Source organism: Calypte anna, chromosome 17 (assembly GCF_003957555.1).
Source record: "Calypte anna isolate BGI_N300 chromosome 17, bCalAnn1_v1.p, whole genome shotgun sequence".
NCBI lineage: Eukaryota > Metazoa > Chordata > Aves > Apodiformes > Trochilidae > Calypte > Calypte anna.
The window spans coordinates 8,431,724-8,450,712 of NC_044262.1; the positions used below are offsets into that span (position 1 = coordinate 8,431,724).

General features: G+C 43.9%; 1 protein-coding gene across 4 annotated transcripts in view; it reads right to left on the reverse strand.

Annotated features, from left to right (window-relative positions):
• DDX31 (DEAD-box helicase 31) overlaps positions 1-18,989 on the reverse strand; it is a 47,740-nt gene that overhangs the window by 18,011 nt on the left and 10,740 nt on the right. For all 4 annotated transcript variants that reach the window (XM_030461149.1, XM_030461146.1, XM_030461147.1 and 1 more), the window contains exons 14-17: positions 16,318-16,377; positions 10,348-10,398; positions 8,228-8,367; positions 2,523-2,604 (exon numbers count right to left, since the gene is read on the reverse strand). In XM_030461149.1, coding sequence (XP_030317009.1) covers positions 2,523-2,604; positions 8,228-8,367; positions 10,348-10,398; positions 16,318-16,377 — 333 coding nt within the window. The remainder of the gene's footprint in view (positions 1-2,522; positions 2,605-8,227; positions 8,368-10,347; positions 10,399-16,317; positions 16,378-18,989) is intronic.

The following is an 18,989-nucleotide window of genomic DNA, read 5'->3' on the forward strand; positions in this document are numbered from 1 at the left end:
TGAAGGATTTTGTTTTAATAACAACTTCTTACTAACCTCCACACACCTCCTCTAGAACTCACCAAGTCCCCCTGCCCCCTCCATAAAAGTTGAAAGATCAAATTTATTCTCTTTGTAGGCAGGTGAACATTCACACACCCAGACATAGCCACATATATATTTTATACACCTAAATATAAAATATACATTTTACAGGCACTACAGCTTGCTCCCTGGCTGCAGACAGAAGCCCAAAAAATACATGTTCCAACGTGGTACTTATAATGGACTTCAGTTGAGGCAATGAGAACTGAAGAGCATTATAATGAGGTTGCTGTGAGCAGGACTATAATATATACATGAGTCAATGCATGGAGAGCTGATAAGCAACATCACAAACAGATCAGGTTCAGCTCCTCATGACAAGTCCTCAATCACTCTCTGTCCTGTGCAAGGTTCCATTGCACTCCCAGCTTATCTTACCATCTTTACAGCAAACTTGCCAAATTTAATAGGGATTCACCCTCCTGAAAACTTGGGAACATGCCCCTGCAGCTTCTGAGAAGACACTTAGGACAACTTATAGAGACTCTGATGGCAATAAAATAAACAAACAGAATGAATCCCTGACTGCACTTAAGGCATTTTTCAATTAATTTTTGGAGAAGCCTACTTGATATTCACAGAACTACTGTAACTTTACTCCCATTAAATGATACAGAACTTTTCTGTAACGAGAAACTGTTTTTCAATCCCAGTCCTGTCAGATTCTGAGTGACAGAAAAATAGGTTATTCTGTATTTAAATTCCTGCAGCAGATTCAGACCATTCTACAGCCAGGGCAGACACATCTCAGCTCCAGTTAAGTCACCAGCAAAATTCCATTCACTTTGAGGGCAGAGAGAAGAGAGGAATTCAATCCCATCTTTGAGTGCAAGTGAAAGGAAGCAGCTCCTTCTGTATGTGTGCTGCTTTCCAGCACCTGGAATGGCAGGGCATGCCCAGGCAGCACTGCTGAGCAAAAACCAGGGTACCAGCTGCCTTCAGATATGGTTTGGGATTTTTTTTGTTTTTTTCAGAAAAGGGAGAAAGATAAAAGAGAAGAACTTGGAATATTCTGTTCTTAAGTGCACAGAGTATTTTACAATTTGAAACCAGGGTAGAAATCCCATAGATCAGTCCTGGTAGCAAACAGCTTGTTAGTTTTTTTTTTTTGCTTTTCCAAAGGTGAGGATACAAAGGCACTGAGATGTTTAGGTGAGATTTTTCAAAATGGATCAATGATTTCAAACCTTTGCAAGTACTGGGCTCTGCCATTCCACATGCAGCAGGCATGTTCTCCTGACACTTTTCAAATCATGAGTTCCTAGGAAAAAATTGTGTACTTTTTTCCCCCCACTTTCCATGAAGTAACATCTGTCCTCAAGCCCACAACAGATACTGTTCTATCCCACCTCAGCAGCAAATTTAAGGCTCAATTTCTGCATAAATGTAATTGTTGAAAAACTCTCCAAAGGAACCCAAAGTTACCTGCCTAGAAGCCTATTTGGGAGAAAAAGGAAGTACTTTTACACAGAAGAGCTATTTAAAATAGTTTCTGGATTAACAAAGGACAACCAAACTTTCACATATTTGTTGAGCAGGTTCCAACATTTAAAATAAAGGCATTAGAGGCTGATTCCAGTGAAAAATTGCAGTGGTGGGAAAAAAGCTTTAAATAGTAGCTCAGAAGAGCCACAGATCTGGCTTTCTGTGCAATATAGGGCACGTAGGAAATGTGAACACCTTTCAAAAGGATGTAGCATATTTACCAAGAACACCACAGTTTGTAGCAGTCATTTGCAGGAAGTGAGGAGGCTCAGGAATGGTTTAACAGAGAGAACGAGCAGGAAAAACAGCAACAAGAGGAGAAAAAGAAAAAAAAAAAAGCATGCTGCATCATCCTTGACGCATTCTTGACTTCCATTCAAAATGAGGGTTCTTGGAGGATTTAATTTGCCAGAACACAGAAATGCCCGAGACATCAATTGCAAATGATTGAATTCTATGAATTAGCAACTTGAAGGCAGACCCAAAGCTTGCCAAAGCCAATGAAAAGATGCCTGTCAACCCAGTGAGCTTTGTTTTAGGCTCCAAGTAAATAGAGATAATAAAAAAACCCTACAGAACACACCACCAAATAAATTTGCCTCATTTCATCAGCAAAGTTTTATTTCTTTTGTGATCTCCAAGAGCATTTTAGAACAGAGAAGCCAAAGAGAACAGAAACATGGTGGGGGAAAAAAACAAAGTTTTTGCAGTCAGAAACCTTTAGTGTCTGTTACAAAAATATTTGCTGAAGAAGTGACTGCTTTTTTAGGGTAGCAGGCAGTTTAAAGACTGGACAACTGTGACACAAGGCAGTTTTGGAGTTATTTATACTGCCTGACATCATGGAAACACCACCCCTCATAATGTAAAGATAAAATCTACAGGAGAAATACTTAAGATATTTAGCTGGTAAGTGAAAACTTCAGCAATTCCAAATCAGTTGAATAACTCACCTTGCTGCCTGGTCTGTGCAACTTGAAGCGATCATCTTTCATCAGGCTGGATAACACCTTCTCCATCTTCAGCTCTGAAACACTGAAGCAACAAAGACAAGAAAAAAATTACCATTTCTCCTACTTCTCAAATAGTGTAATGAGCACAGGCTGATAACAGATAGCAAAGAGATTGAGATTTACACATCCAGCTTATCCTCGAAATACATAAAGCCTTAGACCAGACAGTCACTCAGCAACTGCAAAAGTTGAACATTAGTAAAAGTTTAACAACAGTAAAATCTCAACCCCAGCTGAAACAGAGCTCTCACTGGACCAGACACACTGTTCTGCCTATCAGCTTGTCACACAAGTCACCAACACACCAATTCTAACACAGCATCAAGAGAACTCAGGGTGGACTTTCAGTTCACTGAGACTTCCTGGTTCTCTGCTAGAGTAAAAATTAGAGTACTCTGCTAAGTAAAAATTTAAGCCTTTAATTGTGTTAATATTGTTTTCATAAATTTTCTTCCCTTGCACTGAGAAGCATCAAGACCATTGGGAACCACTTGGTTATATTTTCCACGAAAAGAAACTCAAACCAGAGTTTTAAACAGCTCATCAGCTTAATGCTTCTTGTAGGATTGCTTTATATTATACACAGGATCTGTAAACTCCATTTTGACCCCACAGAGTGTCAAACATTTTATTGCACAGTAATGCCATGGGCAGGCAGCAGAAGGTATCTGGATTTGGCTGCTCGTGCAAGTGTGAGCAAGAGACTGACTGCATCATACAGAGGCTGGAAAGATGTGCTCCACTTACTTTACTACTTCTCCTACATCTTGTCTACTCTCCAGTTTAACTTCCAGATTCTCTGGAATCAAAGACATTGCTCAACCCTCACTCAAAGGAACAAACTGCTTTGATGCTTACATACATTTTTTTCTACCCACGTTATTGACTGTGCTCCCCAAACTTAAAGAGCCAAAACTAAAGCTGTGTAAAGACAGCTCCTTCCTCTCCTAGTGAGGGAGACAACAGCATCCCAAGGAACTTTTGTTATCAAGCCAATTCTCCTGCAACTTCCTTCTCTCTGGTTACACCATTGCTCCTTCCCACAAGACCTTCCATCAATCCAACTTCTTGCTACGTGGCTTGGGTCAAAGCTCAGAGACACAGTGATGGACACACTCACTTTCCAATTTATTTACAGCTTCAAAAGCTACCTCTGACACCAAATACACGGTTTCATTTCCTTCCCCATTCTGAGCACTCACCTTCCCTCTCCTATGAAATGTAAAGCCAAAGCCCAGCCCATTAGGGAACCCACAGCATATTTTTTTTTTAATACAGGGACTCAGTCAGCTGTCCTAGCCAGGCTTCACACTGGGCATTTATTTTCATTCTGTCACCTCACATTCCTCCTGTAGATTCAACCAGATGATTTATTCCCCAGTCCTTCTTGCAAGACACTGCTGGGGACTGTTATGGCCCAGATACTGGAAATGCTTACAAACCTGCTTCATTTCCAAGTGAGTGGTCCTACTTAGAAGTGCATTTACAGGAGACCAGGAATTCTTCATCCTTTTTAATACTGTCTTGTGGGGCACAGGCACACCAGGTGACACAATATAGGAACAGCTGTGCAGCTCCAGGCCATTAATATTACTGCTGCATCCAAACTGGGTCCCATTTCCAAGGGAATTACTCAGGTGATAAAATCTGAAGTTTCTGACCCCTAATTTTCAGCAATGCACAACGGTCATCTCTAGAAAAATGATTTGTTTCCTTTTTGTACCAGAATAAATCATAAATACTGCATGGAAGCCAAGGAGTTCATTTGGGGGTACACCAGTCTAAGGAAGAGAGAAACCTTGGGGGCCCAACAGTTCTCACTGTCCTGAGTCTCAAATGGCCAGAAAGATGTATGTGGTTTCTGAAAGGAAACATCACTAATTTTCTTCAATTTGTAAAGTATAGAAAAAAATACCATATCCCTTTCTCTTCACTCAGAGATGTCTAAACACATGGCCAGGAGAACAGATGAATTGTTGCCATACTCTGCATAACAGGACACTGTGATCTGTTCCCCAGATCCTGTTCTTCCCAGGGAAAGGGATGAATATTTTTACTTTTGCCATCTGCTTTTTCAGTCATGGCCAGCCCATAAGTGTAATAAAAGAGGTGGTCCAGAGAAATGTCCACCTGACCTGGAAGGTGCAGGCCATATGATAACCTATATGGGAGACAAGCCCCACTGCTGTGCAGCTGGGAGTCCCCAAGCAGCAGATTCCTCCGCAGAGGATGCGGCGAAAGGCAGGGGAGGGATGGGGGGAGAGAGGGAAATGAAGCATAAAAAGACAACCGAGGGTTTCTCTGTTTGTTTTTGAAAAGTAGAACAGTAAATTAAAACATAAATGGCAATCACTTAAGCAAGAGAAAAGCATCTCTTACCCCACCAACTCCCCCCCCAACAACCCCAAAGGTTGCTTTGACAGGGCTCTGAATGAAAACGTCAAACCTCTGACATTGATTTGTCTGAGATGTGTCCCCCCCACAGCCTCCCCTCCTGGAACCCTGCCAGCTCACAGCCTAACAGCTCCTGAGCCTGGTTCACAGCAGGGAGCAGCGTGTGAGGGGAGCAGGGGAGAGGGAGGCAGGCAGAGAAATGACTCGTGCCTTCACGGTGATGCCTTTTCCTTTATAAATTAGTGAGGGCGCCGTTAGGAGATAAAGAAATTATCTGATAGCTGTCGAGGCAGGCACTGTGAGACTGCAGGTGAAGAAATTAAGAGAGATGTAAGGGGGGGGGGAGGAAAAAAAGTAAATCTCACTGAGGTTTTTTCTGCTGCTTGCTTCCTCCCTTTGAAGGAAAATCTGTTAGTCACACTTAGAACTGAGATAGAACATTTTGGAGTTGTTGTTTTTTTTCTTTTTTTTTAAATGCACTCTTTAAAAAAACAAAAAAAAGGTAAGAGGAATGTACAGAAAACAAGAGTATGGGTGCACACACACCTTTACAGTTAAGTAGAGGAACCACAACTTCAAGCCACACGAAAAGAGAAATAAAGTTGCAGAGAAGCAGCCTGCTTCAGCCCCAATGGGAATTCCTGATCTCAGCAGAGCCAAAGTGAGATGGTTTTGGCAAAGGCTAATGCTGCTTTACCACAGTGGAAGCCAAGGAAGAGGCTTCAGGTACCAGTGAAAATTAATTGCAAGCGATTTCCAATTTCAAAGGCAGTCATCCCTAATTCCAAAGTGAATTTTCATCCAGGAACAAAGCCACGTCTGCTCTCATTACTTCCAAGCCTCAACATTCCTGGACTTATTCCCATGCATGCTGGGGTGGGTGGAGGGGCTTAAAAAAAAAAAAAAAAAGCAAACACAACACCTCTGGGTTAGATCCTCATCTACCATAAATCAGCATGGCACTGCTCACTTACACCAGCTGAAGGCTGTGGGGACCCATCACATGCTTTGTCTTCTTAGAAATACATATTTTATGAAGTATTTACATTTCAATAAACCCAGCGGGAATCCCATTTAAAAAAGAAAAAAAAAACAAACCAACAAAACCAAATAAAAAAATTCACAACACACACTCACCCACAACAACAAAAGAAAAACCAAACAAAAACCTGAGGGATTTAAAAATTAAGCAAAGAATTAAAAAAAAATGCAAACTCTGGTAACTTGTGCAGCCCAAGTCAAAAGCTACAAAGACTTGGGATAAAGAAACAAAAATTATCAGTGCTTAGGAGGCTCACTGACAGTCCAACACATGCTGCCTCTCGCCCTCACACTGAATTAAATTGTCAGGATTATCACCATAATGCTCTGTTTATGAAGGGTAACAGCAATTTGTGCTGATGGCACTTGCTGCCTTTAGCTCCAAGCTGCCTTCCTGCATCTCCTCTGCAATTCATCAGCTCTCTTTTCTATCCCGTTGCCCCTTCTCACATCATGTGCTACAATGCAGGAAGAGCAGAGGACACCTGACTGCAAACAGACCAACTCACCCATCCCTGCCAATTAGACACTGCTTTGATCCATCTGAAGATGGGGGCCAAGGAAGGTAAATTACACACTTGTTTTTGGTTTTTTTGGCAAGTCCCTTATCTGTGGGGCAGCATATTTTGTGAAGAACATAAAGCAAACAAGAAAGGATGAACCCCAGAGTTGTTTGGCTGTACTGATTTGAGAAGTGGAGAAAAAAAAAACAACCCAACAACAATACTCACATAAACCTCACTCTGCTCATTCAGTCTTCTACAGATTGCTGGAGAGCAGGGGTCACTCAACACCAGGTTTCCCTAGCAGATATAATCACCAGCATGAGGGACATTGCTCCTTCAACTTTCTTTTAAAAAACAAAACTGGTTACGAAGCATTAACATTTTAAGAAAAAAAAAAAAGAGGGAAATTTCCCTCTCCTTCCTCCACCTCTTCCAAAATACTATAAAATAGAAAAATAGAACTTTCCACTTGGAGTTAAAAATTCACAATTATGTGGGATTTCACCTTTAAATGTCAGTGCTGTTTGTTACATGAAAAAAAAACCCTGTCAGCTTAGTCCTCCATGTCTTGCTGGTGTCTGCTTAATAGATAGTTACCTAGGATGATGGATGGCTCTTTGTTAGACCACTAAATGGCTCACAGCCTAGAATAAGCCTGTATTTACTGCCAACATTTGTTTGTTTCAAGGATGCAAAACCAAATTTGACTCCAAGTAGCTCAAACCGACACAAACACAAGAAATAAAAGCAAACTAATTTGTGCAGGAGCTTACAGAGCTCCATCACTACCAGCGAAACACTGAAGGGACTCCACAATCAGCTGCTGTTTTGAAATGCTGAGAGACAGCAGTGCAGGGAGCAAGGGGAGTCACACTGATATCCAGCTGACTGAAGAGGCTTGAGAGCTGGTATGCCAAGCATATATACTGAGACCTCAATGCTGAGATGCAAATTAGTTGTTTTTTTCCCCCACAAAAGCACCATTGTGCAAACAGAGCTCAGCTAAAATCTCATCATGTGTTGGCCATCATGTAGCTGACTACACACTGGGCTGGTCCTTCCCCAGCCTGGCCTGCTCTCCCTGCCACCTCCCTGCTGCTGGATGAGAAACTTTCTCAGGTAGCTTGGATGCCCACCACACTTTTGGTCTGCAGAGTCCCTCCTCCCTGGTACTTACTGCCTTCCAGGACCATACTGGGCACTCGACACATGCAAAAGCTTCAACTGTTCTTGTCACAAGCCACTTACACATCTTGGCCAATTACCTGCCAGGTATGACCCACAGCTCCCTAGCTATTTCTCCACTGGATCTCTCCTGAAGAGGAAGCACAATCTCTGACAATATGGTGCAGGGCAGGCAGATGGCCAGCTAGCATTTGACAGGCTCATTTGACTTGTGATCTCCACATTGCCACGACTTGAACCCGGGGCCAGAGAAATAACAACGGACTGCAAAGGATCTCCAACTACCCTCTCCTCTCTGCTCCCCTCATCACCACACACTCACTCAGGCACAATCTGTCAAGGCTGCTGATTTTCACACACATTTATTTTCCTCCTTTTGCTAGTCTGGGGCCAGGTCGTGGATCACAAGAATTAATAAATTCTTATTAAAACCTGTGCGAGCCGCAGTCCCGCTGAAAGTGCCACGGAAGGTTAATTAGCAAGGATGAACTGAAACTTTTGTTCACGTTTCTGACTCACTTCATCTTGTGAGAAGCCAGCAAGCTGACATATTCTGCCTCTGAAGGTGCCAGGACAAGCAGGCTGCTCCCGTGACAGCCAATGCGAGCCGTCCTCCCGATCCGGTGGATGTATTCCGCAGGTGAAGCCGGAGCGTTGTACTTCAGAGAGGGGACACGAGAAGAGAGAGGAGGAATTAACAGAACACAGCATGGTAATTATAAACGAGACACTCAGCCTGCTCAGCTGAAACAAAAGGGAGCTCAGAAAAACCCCACAGGCTGCACCTCCCCTGGAATTGGCCAGTTTATCAAGAGCGCATCGGGCTCAGCCCTGTAACCATCACTCAGCTCCCTCAGCACCAGCAGTTTTTTGACATGTGAATGTGACACATTGGCCAACTTTCAGATAACAGGATGGTTTTCCCATCTCAGTGTCTCTTTTTACCTTTTACATTTTTGTTTCTATACAGGCACGTCAGGAACCTGTTTGCTTCCCTTAAAAAACCCAACACAATCATCTCACAAAGACCTCAAACCAAACAGCCTCCCTGACCACACATACAGGATGATGCCTGCTTTGATTCTGGGAAAAAAGCCTTACAACAAAAGACAATGGATTCAAATCTGGAGTCAAGTTAAATTACTTTAATTAAAGCAAGTCACAGCTGGTTACTGGTTAGAAGCAACCTAAAAGAGGGGAGTAAGTCCTTTCTGCAGTGAGTGATTGAGGTAGCAATTGTCTCCACATCTAGGCACCATGCTGCATAAAGCCACACTAATATAGTGGTGCCTCTCGTTTACTTTACTGGGAATCAAAACTGCCCAGCCATTTGCAAGATCTGATAAAGGGTGACATATTTCCCTCCCTCTAACCTCCTCCTCTTCTTGCCCCCTCTCCACTCTTTCCTGGAAAAAATGAACATGCACAGAGATACTGCTCAGAAATGAGCCCTCAGCAGTTTAACTGGAAAAAACCCAACAACCAAAGCCCACTCTAGTGTTTATACCTGTGCCCTCTGGCAAAGTTTCTACTGGCTAGAGGTGTGAGTAAGATGCTGTGAGCAATCTAATTGCTCCCTGCAGGTCCTTGCTCTTGGACACAGCTCTCAGGACAGCTGAGATTTCGCCTTCTGGACACACAGAAGTCTCCCAGGGCTTTAGGTAATTTGCACTGCGTTCTAACACTGGCAACTATATCTTTGGTTAAATTATATTAATATACAGATCTGGGAATTAAAGGCTTCACTTCCTCAGCCTTCTCCAACTAGCTGGCTGCTACAAAGTATTTCTTTTTTAAAAACACAAAATTAAAATCAAATTTGGTACCTGAAGAGATGAGGTAAAAATTAAAAAGCTCTGTTGAGGCTCTGTGCCCTGTTTTTTTTACCCAGTTGTAACTTGATACACCAGAATCCCTGGATCAGGTTTTCCTCAATTCAACTAACCTTTTTTTTAATTATAAATCTTTTATAAAAATGAAATCTGCTTCATTCTCTGAGTTTCCTCTTAGAAATGACAGGCTGCTATTTTTAAGATTCAGTCCATCTCTCTCCATTTTTTTTTTTCTTTCCAAAGACAATATTTCTGTCAACAGCAATGCAGCAGTGTTAGGGTTTTATTTGGTTTTCTTGGGTTGTGTTTTTTTTCAGGGAAAATCTGAACTATGCAGTTCTGCTGCAAGCTGAATGCTTAGAGCTACCCAGCCCTAACAGAGCAAAGCCTCAGCTGAAACACTGAGGTCACTGCACAGACACTATTGGGGTACTCAGTGTTTACCATTAGGATTGCACTTAAAACTCCTCATGAAGCTGCAACTGAGGTGGCCAATACTGCATAAGATTTGGCTTCCTGAGAGGGAGAATGGAGAGTGCTTCCTCCCAGCCAGTGGAATATTAACACACAGCTGATAGGACTGGAGCTATTGAAGACGAAAACAGGCTGTCAAAACCAAAGATATGACCATAATGCAAAGCCTTGAGTCCTGGTCCTGCAGTGAGGAACACAAGGGTCTCCCACACCTGTAGGCATCAGCACAAAGACCAGCAGCAAACTGCAGAAAGAGGGTCTGGAGTGGAGAGAGACTTCATCTGAGCAGGACTGCACTTCATGTGTATGTACACAGCTTTAAAGAGAACCTACCTGCAAAATCCAGGTAACCTGAGGCAGGTCTAGTCCACGTGCAGCAACATCCTTTAAAAATAGTAAGGAATTACTTTAGTAAAAATGCTTTGAACATATTAGCAAAGTAAGAATTCTTCTGGGCTGCCAATTATTGCAGGACCCAGCTAGCTATGCAAGTAGGAATTCTGTGCCTAGCTTGGGAAAGAGACAGACCAAAGGTCAATAATAGTAATTCTGAGGGTTTAAAATGCAAAGAATATTGTTAACAGATTAACACAATAAAAAATGATCCACTACTGTGGCCCCAAACCTGGAGGATATAAATCCATCTATTTCAGGAGAGTGGTGCTGAATTACAGCAGCTGCTGCAGTCCCTTTACATTGTTTATGAGAAAATCAACAGTCTTAATGGCAGTGATGCCTTTAGCACTTCAGTTGGTTTCACTGATGAAAACAGATCTCACAGCTACCCAAACCCTGAGAGAGGCAAAATTTGATCTCTGGAAGATAACACTATTTCTGAGGACACCTTTGTCCACAGCAAGCTTAAGGACCAAAACCACGCTGCTTATGATGAAAAGGAAAATGGCCAGAAAGCAAACGGTCAAAGTTGGCAGGCCTTGAATGGAATGCCCAAATGCACTGATCTCCACCTACAAATAATTAGTTGTTTGCTAGGTGATGGCCTGAAGCTGAGGAGCAGAAAACTTGCAGGTCACCTGGTCCAAAGATGAAAGGCCAGCAAACAATTTAGCAGAATCTGCAGGAAGCCAGAGCACAGCCTGAGGAGAGGGGACTTATTTATCCCTTGGATTTTCATCAGTCTGGCTTTGGTTTGGAGAAAGAAAACTCAGTCCCCCAAAAAAAAAAGAGTCTGGAGCTGCTGTCAGGGGTGTTATTTGATGTGCCAGGTGGTGAGAAAACCCAACAACTTGGAGAAGGACTTGAATGAGACCCTGTAGTTATCAACAGCCAGTACAGCTCCAACACAAACCCTTTCAAAGAGAAAAGAGTTTAAATACTGTTCAAAATGAAGAGAGTGTGCAAACACGTTTCAACCTCCCTTCTTGATTTTCTGTTCATTAGCAATGTCCTCACATACTCCTTGGATTTTACATTCACCAGGCGCAATAGCAGAGCAGGTGTGCAGATTTAACTCTGTTAGGAAATGTTTTGGAACACATGTATCTTTTAGCTAGTTGCAAAATAGAATATATTAAGAATGTAAGCAGGAGCTTAATGTACTAAAAATGTGTCAGCCACCCACCGAAGTGTTTTCATGCAACTCCCACACACGTTAAAGGCTGGGAAGCTGATGTTTTGGCAGCAAAGGCCTTCCCACAAGCACAAGCCAGGCTGCTTTGTGGCTCCAAGTGCAGTACAAGAGGAGTCACTTTCCACAGAGCCCACTCGGAAATCATCGACACTTTCGCTCCAACACGCTCATTAAGAAACGACTCGTTCCCAGAGTCAGGATGAACAGATGTACAAAAAGCCATTTAAAGGAGGATGGAGAAAATAAATCAAGAGAAGTTGGGGAACGTGTACAGCAGTTACCAGGATAACAAGATGATAAACTCTACAGCAGGATCAGACAGCAGTGCTGATGTCTGATTCCGATCTGGCTGGCTCTGTTACACACTGACAAGTCTTTGGTCTTTTCCTACACTGTGCTCTGTCTCCCACCCCGTGTCTAGGAAAGGCTGTGTTTGATGAGAGGGCTCTGACCCTTGGGACAGAGTCAGTTTACCCAAAATAAACAGACAGCCAAGGTGTCCCCGTGGTCAGGAGTTGGTATCTCCAACACAGGGAGGAGAAGCAGCCAGCAGGGCAGGGACCATCCCTCTTACCCATCAGGATTCTTTCCTTCCTCTTCTAAGACATCTTTTCTCACCACCTCTGGCTGGGAATCTACTGCTCAGACAGTATTATTCTCATGTGCATTTGCCAAAACAACAGGGAAATTGAAGAGGTTAACCAAAAGCCTAATAAATAGCCAGGGATAACACTTTAGGAGGAGGCTCTCTCCCATCATCAGCCTTGTATTCACTGTTGCTTTCACAATGCCCCCAACTCCATTCAGCTGTTACTGACACATATCAGCAGCTATTCTCCCAAGGTTTAACTCTGCTTTCTTTCAGAAGTGTCTTGGGATTTACTGGTAATTGGAGTGTTTTGCAAACTCTCAAAGATTCCTCAGTACCAGTCCACCTGAGCTTCTTACAGCTCCGTTTCCTCAAAAACCCTGATAGACAGAAGCAAGGTAGAATTAGGATAAAAACTTTTAGTTGATTTGCTATCCTCTGCTGGTGGAGCCCATGAGCTTCCTGCTTCTCAGATCTTTAGAAAAATACTTCTGGGTCACCTTACCAGGAAAGAGAATACAGCTGAAGCAATGATTATCCAGTTTCACTAGCACTACATTTATTCCAGACAGAAGCACCTACCTGCTGCCAGTGCTCTTTCAGGAAACACAACAGACTTCAGTGTACTACTTCCCTCCTCTCCCACTGCCCCAGACAGCATTCCCCTTTCCATGCCTGACCTCACACCACCACTCCTTACCAACAGGGAAACCAAGAATGTGACACCTCAGCAGGTCCCTGCTGATTCCTTTCAATGGGCAATAGATGACAGAATTAAATGACCATCTCACAGGGGTAAGGACACATAATCAACACCAAAGCCATTTTAAAGACAACCCAGACACCAAGGAAACACAATAACCTGAAGCCTTAACCATGTTCCTGCCCTGATCCCAACTGCAGGTCACCAAATGGCACAATATCAAAATATCACCCACCCGAAGGCTTCCAGAAACGCTGACATCCATGTCACCAGACTGTGCCTGTGGGTGGGGGTACAGAGGGGTGGCTGTAAGGGAAGAGAGGGTGACAAGACCACACTGTAAGTGAGGCACGTGGCTGCAGAAGATCAGAACCAGCACAGCCACAAAAAATTTTGCAAGGGCCTCAGTTTCCTCAGTCCCACTCACCATCTAATTAGGGCAAAGGAAATTGCTAAAGTTGCTTTTGAAAGACACTCAATGGTGAGGTCTTGAAGGCCCTGAGCTTGACAATTGGCTGCCTACATGAGGCCTAGAAGTACAGATGGAAGGCAGCTTGCTCAGGTGCCAGGCTGTCAGTTGGATTAAAATGACTCATTTATTTACCAAAGAACCTCACAAAGTGCTTTAGCTAACAGGCAGAGAGGGCCGAGCGGCTCTCTCCAAGCTGGGGAAGAAGCTCTCGCGCCTTCCCGGGCTGCCAAAAGTCATTACTGCCGGGTGTGGAAAGCCATCAGCAGGGTGGAGACCCCCGTCGGCAGGGTGACAGATTGGGCTGCGTAATCAGAGGAGGAAGGAGAGAGCACAGAAGCTGTCAGAGGAGAAAGCTCTTGGCTGGGGCCGCCAGAAAACTGGCAAGATGAGTTAGCGTGACTGAGTAAACAGCAAACAATCTCCAAATGATCTTTCCTCCCTCCCTGGAAGAGATGAACTTGTTTAAAAGGCACATCCCAAAGGAAGGTGCAAAGAACTTCAGTGAAGGAGAGAGAAATAAAGCTGAATGAGACCCTCTGAGGTGCAAGGGCCCTTCTTTATTTTCTTGTCTGCCAGCTTATATTGCCTGGCAAAAATATTTCATGGAATATATTAATATACATATGACATAGAGCAAATTAATAAAAGGAACAGCAGGTCCCATTGCTTACTAGAGCGGAAAGATGGGTGGAGAACATGGCATAAGGGACGAGGGAAGGACAGCAACATTATTTGTGCTGCTCTTTTGTGAGCCAGGTTTCAAAACTCTGTGAGCGCAATCGGCGTTTTTGCAGCGAAACGAAGGGAACCATCTTCCTGCAAAGCATTTTTGCTGATATGAAAAAGCAATTGTTGGAAAAAGCAATGCCCTCAGAGGCAGGAGGTGGCCACAGTGCCTGGCTGCCCTTTGGACATCTGCGTTGGGAAGGCACCTGTAATGTGGGACTAGTGCAAAGTGTATCTCTATATTAAGGTGTCCATATGGTCCCCATTACTGTGGTAACAGGCCACCTCCTGGTTTCAATGCATTTGTCCTCCCAACATCTCTGTAAGATAGAACAGTGCTACTCTCCCCATTTTACAGATGGGGAGCTGAAGCACAGAGAGATTTTGGACTCAGACACACAACTTACTGTGCTTAACGTGCTAACCGCGTGCCAGCTGAGCCATGGTGACTGGAACTGTCAGGACCTGCATCCCTGCCTTGAGTAAATGCAAAGTAGCTTAGACTGAAACCAAGGAGGGTTACAATAAATACCTTACCTTACACTACCCTCTTCATGGCAATCTAGGTTAATCCACATTACCTCCCATTTATGACAGGTCAGGAGCAAACACACAACTATCACTGCTCAGCTGACATGTGGCTCACTTGCCCTGTCACCACAATCCCACATCCACTTGTACAGACTCTGTGGCATGGCAGGAAATTGAACCATATCTACAGCCTCTCAAGAGGGGGATCCCATCCACTGGGATTTCTTTACCAAAACTGTTCTTCTTCCTGCCGTGTCAACAGCTTTGCAATTCCCAGCAGATTTTTCTGCCACAGGCTGCATTTCCCCTTTGAATGGTCTCACTGAGGAGCTGACAACCCAGTGATTGCAATGACTGTGTTTTCTTTGTCTAAAATTGAGCATCCACTGTCTTTCCAACTACATGAAATTGAAATTCCAGTAGCAAGATATGTCCCTGAAATTTCTCAGTTACAGACAGCATGTGCATGAAGGACAACAAAGTTCAGCTACTTATTATTTAGAATTTACCAAATACTTTTTATCTTCAAGACACTTAACCTCCACCACTGAATGATTTAAGATTTTCTATCCTCCCTCGTCAAAGCACTAAGGTATTACCATCATATACAGGGAAACCAAGTTATAATCACACTTATGCCTTGCAAAGATGCAATTTGACCTTGATCAAATCACTGAAAGGCTGCACACCTCACACAAGCAGGACCAACACTAACAAGTAACAAGTACAGTTTTACAGCTGATACAATACTTAATTTGACAACACTAAATCAAACACTCCTACACACATGGCAGGCCTAGCTTGAACTGCAGGTGTAAAAATGAGATGAAATTCAGCCCCCACTCTGAAAAAATTGCAACTAGTTTCCTTTAAGAATAATGTGCTGCAAGAAGAGGAGTAATTTCAGAGCTGGAGAGGGTTTCTCAGCTCTAATTACTCCCGATCGCTGTAATTTACAAGTTTGCAGTGGGCAGAAATCGCCAAGATTCACACATTTTCAGATCAACAGCTGCCACTATTAGAGAGCAAATCGTGCAGCCTTCTGCACCACTGCAGCCAGCTAGCTGTGGCACTGACAGGTCAGGAACGAGAAGAGGAAGGTGCCACCACAACACAAGGGTGCCAGCAAACTTCAGTAGAGGACAAGAATTTCTCCCTCAGCACCCTTGAAGGAAGCTTGAAGGGCAAAGCATGGAGAGCAGCAGAGCATGTGCATTTCTAATGACATCACTCTCTGGTTGGGCTTCCTTTCCATCCTTGCAGGTTTTACTTTTTAACCTTGGGGCAAGTATTAAAGTGGGAAATATCTCACTACATCCCATTTACCTGGCAATTATGGGGCACAGTACAAATCAGGATTGCATTCTACTGACTGCACGTAGAGGGCAAAGTTCCAGCTTCAAATGAACAGATTTTTTCCAGACATAAGACCATGCAAAATACCAAGAAGCCTCTGGTATAAGACATTCACTTTTTCTGTATATAGTACCTCACAGCACAAGACCATGTAATGGTTTGCAAACAGGGCACCAGTCCTTATTTAGCACGTGAGATGCAGATGAAGGAGATGACTTTCCTCAAGGTCAGACAGCGAGCTGGAATTAGAGCTCAGTGCCAAATCCTGTGCTCTACCATTAGATACCAGACAGGCCCATTAGTGTGGAGCTGCAAAGGGACTCCAAGCTACTTACAGTGCAAAGCAAGATGCCAGTCTTGGATTTTAGGAACTCCTGGAAGACCTCTGTTCTTTCCTAGAGGATCGAAACAGAAAAGCAAAGATAGTGCTTATGAACATTACAATAAAACATAAAGCAAATTAGATAACATTACAACTATACCTCAGTTCACTATACCAAGCACAGCTTCAAAAACAAAGGAACTGACTTCACAAGTTCCAGTCAGCCTTCCCTGTTTAATTGAAAAAAAAAAAAAAACCCTAAAAAAAATCTATGGCATGCAGGTATGGTCCCAGGTAGGAAGCCAGTAAAGGCCTCAAGGCATTTGGTGAACTCAAAGCAGCCAACACCTCCATGGTTTGCAGAGAAGCATGGCCTGTGGATGTCCAAAAGCAAGAACTGTTTTACATGGAGAGGGGATCCACAAAAGATTTGGTGGCAGCAACAGAAGCACTGGCATAAGTTATGGGCAACACAGGCTTTTCAATGCAAGATAGAGCTGGGCATCTTAACTGCTGTCTGTCCAGCCACAGGATGGGAGGATAAGCCCATTTTGTTGACACAGTGATACAGCCACATCACAGGAGATCAGCCTCATCACGTGCCCAGTTGGGCATGCAGACTGGCACTGGACTGAGGGTGTAATTATTAAGTATCAGGGATGCTCAGCTGCAGAGATGCTCACCTGAAATGCTGGGGGGATAAGTTGAATAGGGCAGGAGGAACGAGACCTTGGCCACAAACCCCTGCCCAAAGGGTCAAGGAGGCAGGACTCCTAGGCCCTTCATGCAGCTGCCACAGATCTCCTGGACACCCTCCCACAGCCTTCCCACAAGGAAAGGCCTCACAGTGACAAGGGCCAAAGGGGCTGCTGATACTGGGATGGAGGCTGCTCCTTTCCACGAGTGTCAGAGCCAGATGCTCCCCAGCCTTGTCCTCATGGCTGCTCTGCACCAGATGAATTCCTGCAGCTCCCACTTTCAACACAAGCGCAGGCTCCCTGGCTGGGTTGCCCCAAATTGTCCCTTTCTCAGTCTTTGAGCTCCAGAACTGCAGGAACCTGACAGTATGGCTCCTCACTAACTTTCAAGAGCCTCCTGTTCTATCAGTCCCAAAACCTTCCTAAGCACACCTCGGTTTAACTAACTGCTTTGGGGTGCATTTATTTTGACAGAAGCAAAAGAAACTGATTCTCTAACACACATCACATCACACCACACAGTATGTGCTGTCACACAAGGCAGTCTCTGAGCACCAGCAACTGAAAGCCTCAATAGCATTTGGTCTTTGCTTGCCAGCACCACCTCTCCACCCATGCTCCCTCTCCCCAGCTATGGGAAACCATCTCACACACTTTTGATTTGATCCCTTTTCCTGACTCTTTTCCTTTTCAGAGCCCAGGCTGCTTCTGGCCACAGAAACACCATGCCCCTTTCCTTCCTATCTCTTTTGCTTCTGCCCTCCAAGATATCCTTGTTCCCATGTTTCAACCCTAGTTCTAGCTACGAATTAAGTGACTGTCCTGTTATGTTGATGGTACAGAAGAAGCCTTATGCACCTGACTCCCAGCTAGAGGTGCTGTTCTAGGAAAGAAGGGAAAACTTGGGCCTTGCTGACACACTGAACCCTCTGCTGACAAAAATTAAAGAAGAGAGCACGCTGTATCTTGTTGACAATGACAGCAGCCGTGCTCAGCAGTACCATATGGGATCCACAATTTAGCTCCATTAATGCTCTCAATTTGAAGACATCAAGCACTAATTACACACTGGGTACTAAAAAGGCAAAACCCTTCCCCTGGTGCCAGCTACTTAGTGGTGTTCTGTTGGCTTAACAGCTGGTCAGGGTAGAGTTGGGCCAGACCAAGCCTGCTCACTTGCTCAGGCAGGCAGGTTGAGGAAAGGCCAGACTGCAGGGACAGCAAAGCACATGTTTCTGGTCTCCACAGGATGGGAATGAGTAAAAAAAAAAAACAAAAAAACAAAAAAAACAATGGCTCTTCACCTCTTGCTTCATCAGGAGAGCTCTATTCATTTACCATCTCTGCTGTGCAACTCAGAGTAGAGCAGTAACTCTCTCCATCACGGGGCAGGATCAGAGGCTAAACTTTAAGGGGGGCCTCTCAGGTATTGAGAGAAATGTTGCAGTGACAATTCATTTGACATTCTTTCCCTGGCCTCTTAGCTCTCTGTAGCAAGCTTCAAACTCACCCAGGCCTATCCAGATAAAACTTATAGTTATTTTGGGGTAATTAGTGTTACATCACTCCATCCAAGGGAAAAGAGCAGTCTATCAGTACAGTATTCTTCAAAACCAAAGCCAAACTTGATCCATCCTCATCTAAAGGGGGCAAATTAGTGGGTATTAATGTTTTAGGGCTTGGATGAGGTCTTCCTTTGGCATTAAAACTGTCTTGACTGCATGAGAGAGAACCACAGATACATAAATGCTTTAAGTACACCCACAGGGAATACAGAACAGTTGCCTCAATCTGCTGAAATAACATCTCTTGCCTCTTCAGCTGTGTTTGTTCAGCTATATCTATCAAGGTACTTTCCAGAAGTGGGACAATATTCTTTTTCTCATTAGCAGATGGAAGAGTGAGGCCCCTAGAGGTGAAATGACTCTCTGTCCTCCTTTCTGCCCTCCTCCCCAGAATAACTACATAATAAATCATAAGTAATAAG